Here is a 14,481-nt window from a genome sequence, read left to right on the forward strand (position 1 = left end):
AATCTTTGCGGATTTATTAAAAAAGAAAAACTGAAATATCACAGAATTGTGGCAAGGCACAGATCTGGCCAAGGTTACAAAAGAAAGTCAACCATCACTGCAGCCCTCCACCAGTCGGGGCTTTATGGCAGAGTGGCCCGACGAAAGCCTCTCCTCAGTGTAAGATATGAAAGCCCGCATGGAGTTTGCAAAAAAAATAAATAAATAAAACACCTGGAGGACTCCAAGATGGTGAGAAATAAGATTCTCTGCTCTGATGAGACCAGGATAGAAATGGTTGGCCTTAATTCTAAGTGGCATGTGTGGAGAAAACCAGGCACTGCTCATCACCTGTCCAATACAGTCCCAACAGTGAAGCATGGTGGTGACAGCATCATGCTGTGGGGGTGTTTTTCAGCTGCAGGGACAGGGAGACTGGTTGCAATCGAGTGAAAAGATGAATCCGGCCAAGTACAGGGATATCCTGGACGAAAGCCTTCTCAGAACCTGCCCAGAAGCTCAGACTGGGACGAAGGTTCACCTTCCAACAAGACAATGACCCTAAGCACACAGCTAAAAAAAAACAAAGGAGTGGCTTCAGAACAACTCCGTGACTGTTTTTGAATGGCCCAGCCAGAGCCCTGACTTAAACCCAATTGAGCATCTCTGGAAAGACCTGAAAATGGCTGCCCACCAATATTCACCTTCCAACCTGACAGAACTGGAGAGGATCTGCAAGGAGGAATGGGAGAGGATCCCCAAATCCATGTGTGAAAAACTAATGTAACTAATTCCACTCTCTCGCTCTCTCCCTCTCCCGTTTCGATTTTTGTTCGGTGTACATACTGGATACAATTATTTATGGTATCGTTTGCACAGACGTTGGGTGTGTTCATATCTAAGACTCACGGTCGTATGTGAGGATGTGGCCACTTATTCCCTCGTAGACCACATGACCTTTGGACAAGGCGTCGTCCCGCTCCCGGTCAGCACGGCTGGCGCTGTCCTCTGTGATCAGACGGGTTATGGTTCCCTTATACAGCACATCGGCCGGTGTCCCCTGTGGCCGCAGTCAGACGTGAGACCCACACTTGTCATGTCACTATCAAGCAGTTGGTTGAACCGATGAAGTAAAACTCAAATGTAGCATAATAATTTGGTTAATATGGCAAAGGCTAAGCAGCCTTCACAATGACAACTATTCAACGATGACTAACTTGGCAACATCAAGTTTTTTTCAAACCATGCGCTTATACCCGGAGTAAAGTTAATATTTTTACAGAGCTTAGTAGACAGGCCCACTATCGGGATGGGTAAACAAAATTGTAAAATTGTTGTGGATTTTAGTTAGTGGGCAAAAGGTGGTGTTCCATTCTGTATCCGCTTTTTCACACACGAAATTCAGTCCATGAATGATAACATAAATGATCTGCCACAAGACAACACCTTGTGCACCGCTTACCTTTTCTTTACTAATCTGTCTTCACAGACTCAAATGAGCCAGTTAGGTACTACATTACAGGAGCTGGGTTCGAATGAATAAGTAGAGACACAGCACGCCATGTACTTGTTGCTAGGGTGACTTGGACCCGTCGGAGCTATGGTTATGTCACAGCTGCTGGGAAATCCAGTCGCCGCTGCACTTGGTCTGCCTCGTGACCTCTCCACTGCTCTGTCCTGTGACGGTCCTCCATCCTGTGTCCATAAATCACGGCCAACTAACATGTGGCTGCAAATTTGATGTCTTGGAAAGCCCAAATAACTTTAATATGGGGATAAGAAGTGAATGTTACACGTTATCTTTTCTTCCTATGGAGATTCCCAGGTGACCTAGCTGTTGTACGCCATGGCCTCCCAACACTGATAAAAGCCCTTACAGGCTCCTCCCACTCTCTCTCTCTCTCTCTCTCTCTCTCTCTCTCTCTCTCTCTGAACTGGCAGGAACAGCGTGGCAGCACAGCGCCTCATTTTGACTCCTTGGGTCTTTTGCTTGCTTTGTTGCTCCCTACAAGCTGGGACGTAACACCCACCAGAGTTTGGAGCGATCAACGATCCAACTGAAGCTCATCATGGATAACATCAAACATTTCTCAATATTCATACACGAAGCCTTGGGAGGAAACTGTGGCAGTATCTTGCACAGAATAGATACTACATTCTACATACAAATATGGTAGTTTGGAATGGTTTATATGGATTCAATTACTTATGGCTTAAGCTATGTTTACACTCTGTTACTTGCGGCCACAACATCCCCGTTTGCCTGAAACATTGCCCACTGTGGAATGTTGGCAATTTTCTGACACCAAACTCAAGTTTATTAGGTCTAGTGAAGTTTTCTCACAATACCGTGACGGACCGCGGGCGGCTGCTCAGTCCCAGATGCTGAATGGCGAACTACAGTTCGTCCCGTGCTCTATCACGGATACCAGTGCGTTCCCTCCCGAGTCCGACCCGGCACGCTCTGATGGCATCCCTCGTTTCTCCCGTTCTGATCGAGGGCTGATGCCTTTTCACATTCTGTCACGGCTTTCTACTCATAAAACGTGGGCGCGGGGCAGCTTCGGAACACATTTGCGTCCACGGTATTAAAAGAAGGCATGATAGCAAAAGCAATCACATTTTCAAGCTGCCTTTACTAGGCTTTACACGGTCAGGATTCTTGGGGCCGATCAGCGAGTTTATAAAAAAAAACAAAAAAAACAAAAACAAAAAAAAAAAACGATAACCGATCACAAGATGGAGCAAATGTTTCGATTTAAATGACTTTTTCCATTTACTTTTACTCATTTACTGTATATACAAAATATATGTTTACAATAAATAATGTATCTTTGTTCATCTTTTTATGCCAGTGAGGCATAATGACAGACAGAACAAATGAATGGTCTTCTATTACATGGCAGGAAGTAAATACAGTAATTCATGTATCCACTTTTGTGACATTTTTGTTTGTTGGTGTGCCGTGAGATTTTTCAACTGTAAAATATCTTCCTTGGCTCCATAAAGGTTGGAAATCACTGCTCTCGTCAGATCGTGTATTCTAATCAGTCAGGTCAAACCAACATGACAGAAATAATGGGTGCTATCTTACTGTAATTAAATTACTTTATTGTAATTCAATTACTTCACACACACCAAAACTTTAGAGCATGATTCGACAGAACGCCTGCGTGTTCGCTTTCAACCGTTAGTGCTAGCACTAGCTTGCTAGGCTACATAACGTTTTGTTGCCTGCGTGCAAGTCGTATCGTATTATAAGTACATGAACATACCTCAAGCAAGCCTTGAATGAAAGTCCTCACCCGAGCACCGGTGACCACAAACACGGCGCGACCCATTATTGTTGTCGTCGCCATGGTAACGAGTGTACCCGGTCACTTTTGAGTTGACAAGATGAAGCCCAGTGATCGTAAAAAACGGGATGCGGTGGTATACAAGATTTGATTGCAGTATCTGACATGGTGCCATCGTGAAAGACCAAATTTGTCTTGTAGTCTGATCGACGCATTACGTCTCCCACAAAAATTATTTATTGGTGGTCAGATATTTATAGTACAACGTAAAAAGACGCGACAAGGCTAAAAATAAACTAGCTTTTGGATTCGAATATACGGTACACGACGGCGACGTGGAGTAAATGTCTTTTGCGGCGAATTACATTAAAGCCGATCAGCATAAAATGCTAATTATCGGCCGATACCGATCAGATCGGTGTAAAGCCTAGTGTTTATACTATGTTCCCGTCGGCCACAGCAGTCCTGTTACAACGCGTGTGGACGAGATGGGCAACAGTGACAGGCCGAAATTGCCACAGATGCCCTGCGAGATTTTGCGTTAAAAGTGCCGGCAGGCAATCACGGCTTGTCACGTTTGCCCATCCCGTCCGCCCGCGTTGTTCCACAACCATCCTGAAACGTGGCGGCTTTGGCTGCCGGGAACTTGAGTGTGAACGTCACTTTAGAGTTAATTGTTCTCAGCTGAGTGTTACACAACATTCGCTCTCAACTTAGCCACAACAAACGACCACAAGGCAGAAAGAAAGGTCCTTTCTCAGATAAAACAAGTATAGAAATTAATATACACACATTTTAAAAAAGATGTGGGTTTAATTTTTATGTAGCACTATTTGTGGAGTGTTATTAGACAAGACAACAAGGTAAGCTGACCTGAGTGATGGAGCCGCCTCTGTAGGAGATTGCGGAATCTGGATGCATTCTGGTCCCTGGGATACCCTTCGTGATGCTACCTCCCTGAACAGCTGGAATTGAATTAAAAAAGAAGCTAAGACAGAGCTTCCAGACACAAGAAGCAACCAAAGTGGTGTAATACTCTCAATGATACAATTAATTTTGTTAGTAAGTACTTGTTACACGTTGAGGCTTCTTTTACATATTGGTGAAAGGTAGCTGTAGTTATGAGTGTTTCATTTCAAAGAGTAAAAAGGCTTTGTGCTCCATGATCTGCTGACTCTGCTGCCAAGTGGTTATTTCCCCGCTGTATGGCGGGTTTCAACAACAAATACTGGCTTATGCAGCAGTTCTTATTTCTTACAGTGGAACCTTAACTTACTGGACCCCGATTTAATAATTGAATATTTAATAATGTAGGCAGAGGCTACAACACACATACTGCATTTCGGGGTCACAGATATAGAATATGACAAGATCCAGCCAATAGAGTAGCCTGTGCCTACGTGACGGCCATGTTGAATGTGCCAGCATTCCATCCATGACACACAAGTCTCTGGAGTCTGGAACATGCTATTTTTGGTACAGTAACAGTTTTTTCGTCAAGCCGTTTGTCTATGGCAAGGGATTGGGAACTATGAAGCACACCAATTCCTCGCAGCTCATGAAAGCGCCCGCTCGCCTCGCCTATGACTAGTTCAAAAAGGTCACCATCAAGCACACCGGTGTGGTCATTTTAGATCAAACTTAAACTTTCCAAACATTTTTAAGCTCTTTTAAAATATATTTATTGACAATAAACTTTGTATTGTACTGGGTGTTTTAGGAACTTAAACTTTCCAAACATTTTTAAGCTCTTTTAAAATATATTTATTGACAATACACTTTGTATTGTACTGGGTGTTTTAGGCCCCCCCTCCACCCCATTACTCTGTTAAATCGAGGTTCCACTGTACATGAACAGAACGATAGCAGTAAACTGTTTTAAATGATTGGCTGGCAGTTGCCAAATTTAGCAGGAAGATCGTGGAGCTGCCTGCCACTTTATCCTCCCAGATTGGTCTATGGGGCAGAATCCTTATTTTTTTGGGTTTTGAAGTAGTGGGGTCGGGCTTGTTCAGACAGGCTGTATTATCATTAGGGTTAACCCAAAAGCAATCAAGTCCACAACATACCTCTTCCACCATCATGAGGTGCACCTTGGGTAGATGGGTTGTCAGCTTGCAAGGACGAGCTGCGGGGGGATAACTGCTCCTGCTTGACCACAGGGAATGGACCACCTGTAAAATGCACAGCAATTTTGTAAAAGCACAAAGAGGAAAAAACGGGCGCCTCTCTATTTTTAAATGCTTTTAATCATGTAAAGCACATTGCGTTACCTTGTGTATGAAATAAGCTATATAAATCAATTGATTGTGACCCGACAGATGGTCTTTGCCATCTATTTAGTCGGGGGGGAAACCAGAAATGAATTTGATTATCCAGATAAATCCACTCACCACCTTTCCTTTGATCAATCCAAGACAAGCTCATCTGAGTAGAAAGCATTTTCCCATGTTCGAACCCATGAGCTGGGCTGTGCAACTGTACAGGAGTCCCCTGGAAAAGCATTCATTTGATGAATCTGCAAAACTTTGCCATGTGCTAATTTGAATCTTTCTTGCCTGTGTGATGGAGCCCCCTGGCTTGGTTGAGGAAATGAGAGGTGGGGGCTCTGGCATGATGAGGGGTCTCACTGCAGCTTGTCTGGCACTATCCTGTTGCAAACCAGGAAGTACTGGGTGGCCCACTTGCTGGAATGCTGACAGGCAGAAGAAATGATGAAATATTGAGCAGAGAACTAGTGCAGTGCAATATGACATACTGGATAGAGAAAATTCCCCCAACAGAAATCAGGCAGAAAGCAAAGTCTTTACAGTTGAATTGGAGCAGGTGCTGGTCGTGGCTGATCTTGGCCATGTCTCGTGGGGACACGGGGAACGGTGACAAAACCGCTCGACCCAAGTTAGCGGACCTTAGGTCATCGGGGCCCAGCGCGGGCCTCTTGACGTCACCGTGTGAAGAGAAAGCCTGAGACTTTTCTGGAAAAGCAACACACATACTCATACGTCGTCACGCAGTTGTGCTTTTTGAAATGCAATTTTTCAAATCCAGGAATTATACAAGTATGACAGCTGTTCACAGTCAGTGTTCATTGACACGACTGCTCTGATATTCACATCCAACACGGTCACAGAGATCAAGTGCACAAAATAAGCCTCTAGTCCCTTGTGGGTCAATAAAGCTACAACATCATTTATCTTTTCCCTTTCTGCCTGTGTCCCAGAAACACTCGAGTACACTAGAGAACAAACTAAAAAACACGGACTCAAGGTCAGCAGCCAACTAAGAAAAACTAGTTCAATCATTATTAAATGTGCATTATAAACTGCCAAACATCATGCCTGATTCTTGGCACACCTCCGTTTTTTTCTATTCTGACATTTAAGATCTGACACATTTAAAATGTGACAACATCTGCATGTACCATGTAAATAAATACAGTATAACCATACTGTCCAATAAATTACCCCCCCCCCCCCCCCCCCCCCCAAAGGCCTGCTCACCAAAAAATCCTATGCTGCTTAGCACTATAAGAGAGCACACATGAATTATCCAGTAGGCAGTAAAAGAGGCGTACCATCCTTGTCACCAGTGGAAGGGCTGCGTGGGCGGATGCGAGGGCTGCTGCTATGCGGAGCCTCCCTGTCTCTTTCTGTTTGTTGAGAATAAGGCTGCTGTTTGCCTGGCTGGCCCGAAAGCTGCGGCTGCTGTTGTTGTTTGACCTCCTGAGACGACTCCCCATGAGCCATGGTGATCTGCTGCTGGTACAGTGCCAAAGCGTGGGGTGGCAACACAGCCTTGGCACCCCCACTCCGCTGATTGCCTTGGACTGACGCTTCTGGTATCTACTCACACGATGAGAGGCAATTAAATGGGTTTTATAATGTTTGAACCGTCTTGCACCCAATATTTAAATCCTCCATGTATTCAACATATGACCAGCAGCTCTATGTAGTTCCTGATAACGATGATTGTTCTACTGAAACGTTACAGTTCCCTTTAATCTGTACAAACAATGCATAAAGTTGCACCCGCTCAAGGTTGATGCAACTTTACAAAAATCAAAATACAAATTCACGTCTTTTAAAGATACATTATCAAGCTTTTACAAATCGGTTTTGTTTGTCTGTCATTATACTATAAAAATATTTGATTGCGGAAGGCTTTATGCACATGTTTATATAAACATTTTATTTGTGCATTATTAAAAAAGCCAATGATTTAGTCCGATAAGTACTTTAAAGATGTTTCATATTAAAAACCCTTCAATGGTGGAAGACCGCAAGTACAAATGTTGGGGAACGAGTAACTCACAATTGGTGGGATGGCAGCCGCCCGCTGCTTGAGCTGTTTAAGGTCCATGGGCTTCTGCAGCGGGGATGAGATGACCCCATCATGAGTGTAGTTCAGTAGGCTTGGACGCGGAGACATCATTCTACGGAGATATTTAAAAGAACAAAAAACTCTGATATGTTTTTCATACATTAAAACACGGGAACAAGTGACTGATGCATATTCATAAAAAAAACGTGATGGCAAAGATGTAAAGGTACTATATGTATTAGAACTGCACAATGCATCTATTTAGTGGCAGAAAGACAATAGAACATGCCGAGTGAAAACGTGTGCACACACACACACGCACGCACGCACGTCTCTTTGTTTGCTTTGGCAGAGGGCAGCATTTTTCTCAGCTCTGCCAGTGTATTCAATCAGCTCTCATGGAAAAAACAAAAAAAACAAATACAGCACAAACAAAACTAATCATTCCTCCCACGCACTTTGACACCCATTTCTTGCGGCCTCGTTTACGGGCACGCACAAATACAGGATACGCTTAAACATGCAACTTAGAAGCCAGAAGTGCCACTCAAAAGTCTTTCGCTGACAGAAAGAGGAAAGCATGCGAGTACACACAACTACTGTTTTTGCTGAAAACTAATGACTGATCAAATTGTTTGATTGAAAGTTACAATTCATTTTTTTCCCCCACAGGAGACGAGAAAATGAAAAACGATCACTGTCCATTATATTGGAAAATTAGAATCTGAATAAATGCATACATACTGAATGTATGGTGTGTTTTTCACCTGTTCTTTTCTGTGTTGTCCGTTTCTTCCACTTCATCAGCACTGCAAGTGGCACTGGAGTCGCTGTCCCCATGCGAGCCTGCTTTGGCCCCATGGTCCTTCTTTGAGCTCTTGGGACAGTTCTTGACATCGTCAGCCTCTGCCGTCGAAGGTTTCTTGTCCGTGACATCGCTGCTCGGCGACGGTTGGTTCAGCTCCTTGTTTGGCGACGCTGTTTCAGTCTTGATCTCCTGCTTGATGGAGACCTCTGGATCTTCTTTTACTGGAGGTTTCACATCTCCATCCTGCTCTGTGTCTGTTCCAGCTACCTCTTTATCCCCACTATCAGAGCCAGCCTTGCACTTATTCGAACCCTCTTCCTTGGCCTTGGTATCATCAGCGGAATGTGGTGATGGCAAACTCTCCGTGTCCGAGCTGTTGTTGGCGCCAACTATCAGAAGGCAAAGCAAGAGCGTTGGTATGAATATTCCCTTTTCAGACTGGTCGCCAGCCAAAAGCAGGGCACAATATTCAACATATATATGTGTGTATTTCAATTGTTACAATTTCAATTACACTTGCATATTTAGTTATTTATATTATATCTTTTACATGGGCACGCTATCTTAGGATTTCTAGAATATAATATATACAATCAGCTTCCTATTATACTAGTCGGGTATGTTCGTAGAATTAGGAGTAGGACACTTCTTCCTACTCCTTTTGAACATATATATATACATTGTACATTCCTTTATTTTTTCCATTTTTTTTTGTTTTTCCATTTTTCACAAATTTGTGTCGATTGTTTTGTTTGCTGTACACCTTTGATAAACACGATTAAAAATACATCAATTGCCAGAAAGAAAAAAACGTAAAAATAATCAATAGTTACTGTTACCAATTGGCCAAACCAGGGAAATGTATTTGACTGCCCATCCCTAATGTACAGTATACATACTATTATCTTTCTTCGTTCTCTCAATTCAATGTACCTTCTCCATCTTCGGGTGCCTCCTCTTCATTGCCACTCGCCCCTGAGCCTTCCAGCTCTTCTTCTTCTGCTGTGAACGGGGCAGTGGCCTCTTCATTTGGAAGGCTTTTGCCCCTGCGGCGAGCCTTTCGTTCCTTCTCCTAGGTTAAGATCCACCACACAAAAAATATAATACCAAACAGGTCACAACTTTCTTATCTCTGTGAAAAAACATCTGCTAACGGGTTTTCTTTTTTTTAACTTACCGATTTCATTTTATGTTGCTGCAAAATCTCATCCAGTTTTTGCCTCTTCTTGTAGTTGAAATAGAAGTTCTTACACTGCGACACAGTTTTTGATCCCACCATCTTGGCAATTGCAGACCAGTTCCTACCATACTGAAGAAGACCTGCAACAATGATGTAGTGGGATTTGAATTAAAGGCAATGTTTTTTTCACCACCCGAAATGCAGTTAATAAAAATGTTACAGTAGCCTTGTACATATTTTAATGTATGTACTGTATGATTAATACTTTGAAAGAGAACAGACTTTCAGATACAGTTGAAACCAGATGTTTATATACGCTATATAAAAAGACATTTTCCCTCACTGTCTGCCATGAAATCAGACTATTATTTTCCCTGTTTTAGGTCAAATGGGATTACAAAATTATTTGTATTTGCTAAATACCAGAATAACGAGAGGAATTTTTTCCCCCGTTACTTTCTTCAAAGTCAGAAGTTTACATGGAGTAATATGACATTATTTAAGTTAATTAGAGACACACCTGTGGATTTATTTGAACTACGCACACCTGAAACCCACCGCTTATTTGTGTAATGTCAGGGGCAAGTCAAAAGACGTCAGCCAAGATAGGAAGAGAATTGTGGACTAGCACAAGTCTGGTTCATCCTTGGGTGCAATTTCCAGATGCCTGAAGGTGTCACGTTCATCTGTTCAAACAATTATACGGAAGTATAAACACTGTGGGAATGTCCAGTCATCATATCGTCAAGGAAGGAGACAGGTTCCGCGTCCCAGAGATGAGCATGCTTTGTTCCGAAATGTGCATATCCATGCCAGAACTAAAGCAAAAGACCTTGTGAAGATGCTGGCTGAAACCGGCAAGTGCGTGTCATTATTCGCAGCATAAAAAAGTACTGTATCAACAGGGGCTGAAAGGCCAAGCCGCCAGGTAGAAGCCATTACTCCAAAAGAAACTTTAAAAAGACAGATTACAGATTGCAAATGCACACAGGAACAAAGACCTTCATTTTTGGAGACATGTCCTGTGGTCTGACAGAACTAAACTTTAACTGTTTGGCAACAATGAGCATCGTTCTGTTTGGAGGAAAAAGAGGGATGCTTGCAAGCCTGAAAATGTATGGTCAGACCTGAAAAGGCATGTGCGAGCAAGGCGGCCTACAAACTTGACTCAGTCACACCAGTTCTGTCAGGAGGACTGGGCCTAAATTCCTGGCAACTATTGTGAGAAGCTCGTGGAAGGAGATCCAAAACGTTTGACCCAAGTAATACAGTTGAAAGGAAATTGGTACCAAATACTAATGAAATGTATGTAAATAGCTAACTTTGAAGAAAGTCACGGACATTGTCATTTATCTCTCATTACCTGGAATTTAGAAAATAGAAACATTTTGCTAATCCTGATTGACCGAAAGCAGGAACAATGTCTCGTCTCATTTAATTTCAGATAGTGAGAAAAAAGTGCGTCTTTTTATACAGTGTATGTAAATATCTGGTTTAAACAATCAGCAATAACTTGTAAGCATCTCTTAGTAGCTGTTCTTTCTTAACTGTAGGACAATCTAGGACTTGAGTCCACAGTGTCCTACGAGGAGCATTGGCAAGCTGCCAATATAGTCCTTAATACACAAAACCATCGAAATGTTTAGGGGAGTGGTAATATGGCAGCTGAACCAGCCCTTATGTCAATGACATCACTAACTCACCCTCACTGAGGTCACACTGTGTTATATTCTGACTAACTTTGATGTGACCCAGTTCCAAGAAACCATGGTCCTTTACTCAGTCAACCACATGATTGTGCCTTACACAAGAGTCGACACGCACCCACCAGACCAGAGAAGGATAGAAAAAGTGGTCATGAAATTCACATATCACGTGCTACAAGAACTGTTGGAGGGAGCGGTCAGCATGTTTGTGCAAAAGAGGGCCAAAGACAGATAGCGTAGAATTTACTGTGGTGGTTCCCCTTCAGCGTGTGCTGTTGGCTAAAAGCAGGCCATTAGCAGTGTGTGCTGTAAGAAGCTTAACCTACAACACCCACTTGTTTGCTGTGCCAGGACGACAGGTCCTGGCAGGGCACCCTCTCCGAGGGTTGTGGGTTTTTTTTTTTTTTTATTAGCAAGCACGGCGCCAACAGCTAGCGGGGTACCATTAGACAAGAGTTCAGAGGTCCTTGCATCTTAATATTTCATGGAGACAGGAAGACAACAAGCAGACGCTCTTTGATAATAATAATAATCTTTATACTTAAAGAGACGTCTACAAAAAAAAAAAAAACTAACCTGCCACATGCACTCATCATCTACCGGGAATGAGTATTCCTCCTTTTATGAGAATATACTGACGACAACACTAGACAAGCTACAGCAACAGCTGAACTGTTTGTCATATAAAAATTGCACGACAACCTGTCGAGTTTTCAAGTCAAAAAGCAAGAGAAAAAAAATAGCAGACTTGTAGGTACCAACTAATTCCAAAGATGGGTAGACAAGTAGTAAGGCCTGTATTGGAGAGGGTAATGCCTCATTTTAGACTGCCTACAAAAGCATAGCACGAATTCTAAGATTTAACTAAGCTATTACTCAGAATGAAAAGTGATGACAAATATAAATACCTAGTTTAATCCGTGTATGCAAGTATACAAAGCGCATTCCCGAGTAGCTGCCGTTGACTCCAAGCCTTAGAGGCAGGGGAAACACTTGGATCCAACATCCAATCAGCAGCAGCAATACTCAAGCAGGTGGTGTCCTCACGTCCAATCAGGACCCCGCAAGGCCTTTAGCGCCACCCAGAGCAGTCCAATCAATAGCTGGCGTAGCCAGAACGTGGTTGTCGCTGTGTCACATGCCTGTTACTTCAGCCGTGGTCTTGTGGCCCTGCCGGATCACACGATCAGACTGTCTGATCTCTGGAGGGACGGCCGGGAACGCACTTCAACGCGATCCAGAGCGCAGATGAAAACGGCTCAATCCCTCCACTCTTGCTTCCAGCTGGCTTGATACTTGAGCTAGGGTCAGGTTGACACGCTCCAAAACAGCACATGCTCCTGGTCTCTCCCCGCCTGGCTGCTATTCCCCACGCTTCAGTAATTGCAGTTCTGTTCTCGTGCTTCGTCTCTCCTCAATGGCGGCCGCCTAGGAAGACTTCGGCAGGAAAGTGGAACTACGCGGCTGTGCTCTGTGCTCTCTCTCTCTCTCTCTCCTCATCTGATCTCTCTCTCTCTCTCTCCCTCACACTTTCCCCTCCCTCTCTCTGTCAGCCTATCCCTCCCCCCACCTTACTCTGCCAGCAGGCACCACCGACCAGTGCACACACAAATGCATGCGTACACACGAACTTGAGCCCGCTCGCTCCCTCTCTCTCTCCTGTTAATACTTTAGCACACAGACACAAACACACACTCAGGCAGTCCAAGTGTAAACATAGAGGGGGTGGCGAGGAGGGGAAGAGAGAGGCTGGGAGAGCGAGAGAATGGAGACCACGTAGGGATAAAGAAGTGGGGAGTAAGCAAAGAGAGAAGATGGGGGGAAGAGGGGGAGGCAACAGAGTTGATGTTGATACCATGAGAAAGCATAAAGGCTTTTCACATTTTTCCTGACTGACCTGCTTTTCATCTTGAATGTGACCTCTCCAATCTATAATAAAATGGAGTAAGGAAGGAGAGAGAGCAAGTGGGGGTCGGGGGCGGGCTCCTCACTTGCCAAATCTTCCACAGCTCTTGCCAACTTGGGCCGGTGCCATCTCCCAAACCGAGAAGTGGACAGGGAGAGAAGCAAAAACCGAGCACCAGTGGAAAAGAAAGACGTGGTTTTCTACCTGCAGCTCCGTTGTGTGGGTTCTTCCGGCAAGTGGAGCAGGGGCCTTTATCCAGGGGCCTGCCTGCACTCTGGCAAAGCCTTGCAGATTACTGCACTTCCATGAATGCTAGCCAAAAGTGCGCACATGCAAACACACAACTTGGATCAGGATCCCAGCGAGACAACCTTTACAAGACATCTTACACACAAACAGATTGAGCTAGTGGATTAAAAAAGCAGCCTTTCGAACAACTCTTGTCTGAGCTACCGATCTTTGAGCAGCAATGAAGGCTTGAGTTATTGCGGCAATATTTTCCTGGAAGGCGGGGTGGGGGTGGGGTAATCTATGACCTGTGACATAAATGTGATTTTTCAGAGCTGTTTAAACTAAAGGGGATGAACACATTAAACTTGCGGACAAATACGCTTCTTTAAAATATACACTTCAAGCTGAAAGGGAGACAAGGGAGCACCTTGATGAACTTATACGAATGAACACTATTCGATTGGGAATGGAGGCGGGGCGTTTGGCAAATTGTGGCTCTACTCTTGTGTATGCAGGACAGGAGGGTGAGCTGCATTTTACATGGAGGGGCTATTAGAATTTCTGAAAAATAGCAAGACTCGTTCTTCAGCTCTGGCTACTGTCGCTAAGGTTCTGTGGTTACATAAGCACTTCGTAGAAGCCCCGCATCCACTGAATTGCCAGGCTAATCCTCTGGGATGAAGCACCCCACTAATCCAAACACAGGAGAATGGAACTTGAAGATATTAACCAGGATTACTACACGGTCCTGTGTTCAAGCCGAGCAGTGACGGCCGGTGAAAAATAACCTCTTAACAGACAAACAATACACGACATTCCAATTGACGGGGCAGATGCGCATGTAGCCGACAGGCTGCAAGATTATATTCGGCACTTGCTCTGCTATGATCAAAAGGAAGGACTCATTTAATTATTCAGAAGCACAACTTAAGTCACACAGATGACCCACGTCATCATTGTACAGACAGCAGGTCGCAAATTATAAAGACAGCCCGTAGCCACTTCATGCTTCGAGTTTTATAAATGTGCAGCAACATTTAAATGTATGTGGCACA

The 14,481-nt window shown here is 43.9% G+C and overlaps 1 protein-coding gene across 3 annotated transcripts in view; it reads right to left on the bottom strand.

Annotated features, from left to right (window-relative positions):
- Positions 1-14,481, bottom strand: part of ncor2 (nuclear receptor corepressor 2) — an 87,445-nt gene that overhangs the window by 16,785 nt on the left and 56,179 nt on the right. For all 3 annotated transcript variants that reach the window (XM_061671343.1, XM_061671344.1, XM_061671342.1), the window contains 11 exons: positions 9,581-9,723; positions 9,337-9,475; positions 8,363-8,792; positions 7,587-7,707; positions 6,850-7,117; positions 6,086-6,250; positions 5,834-5,970; positions 5,669-5,768; positions 5,345-5,449; positions 4,149-4,240; positions 889-1,039 (listed from right to left, as the gene is read on the bottom strand). In XM_061671343.1, the coding sequence (XP_061527327.1) occupies positions 889-1,039; positions 4,149-4,240; positions 5,345-5,449; positions 5,669-5,768; positions 5,834-5,970; positions 6,086-6,250; positions 6,850-7,117; positions 7,587-7,707; positions 8,363-8,792; positions 9,337-9,475; positions 9,581-9,723 (1,851 nt within the window). The remainder of the gene's footprint in view (positions 1-888; positions 1,040-4,148; positions 4,241-5,344; positions 5,450-5,668; positions 5,769-5,833; positions 5,971-6,085; positions 6,251-6,849; positions 7,118-7,586; positions 7,708-8,362; positions 8,793-9,336; positions 9,476-9,580; positions 9,724-14,481) is intronic.

The sequence above is a fragment of the Phycodurus eques genome, chromosome 3, assembly GCF_024500275.1.
Source record: "Phycodurus eques isolate BA_2022a chromosome 3, UOR_Pequ_1.1, whole genome shotgun sequence".
Classification (NCBI taxonomy): Eukaryota; Metazoa; Chordata; class Actinopteri; order Syngnathiformes; family Syngnathidae; genus Phycodurus; species Phycodurus eques.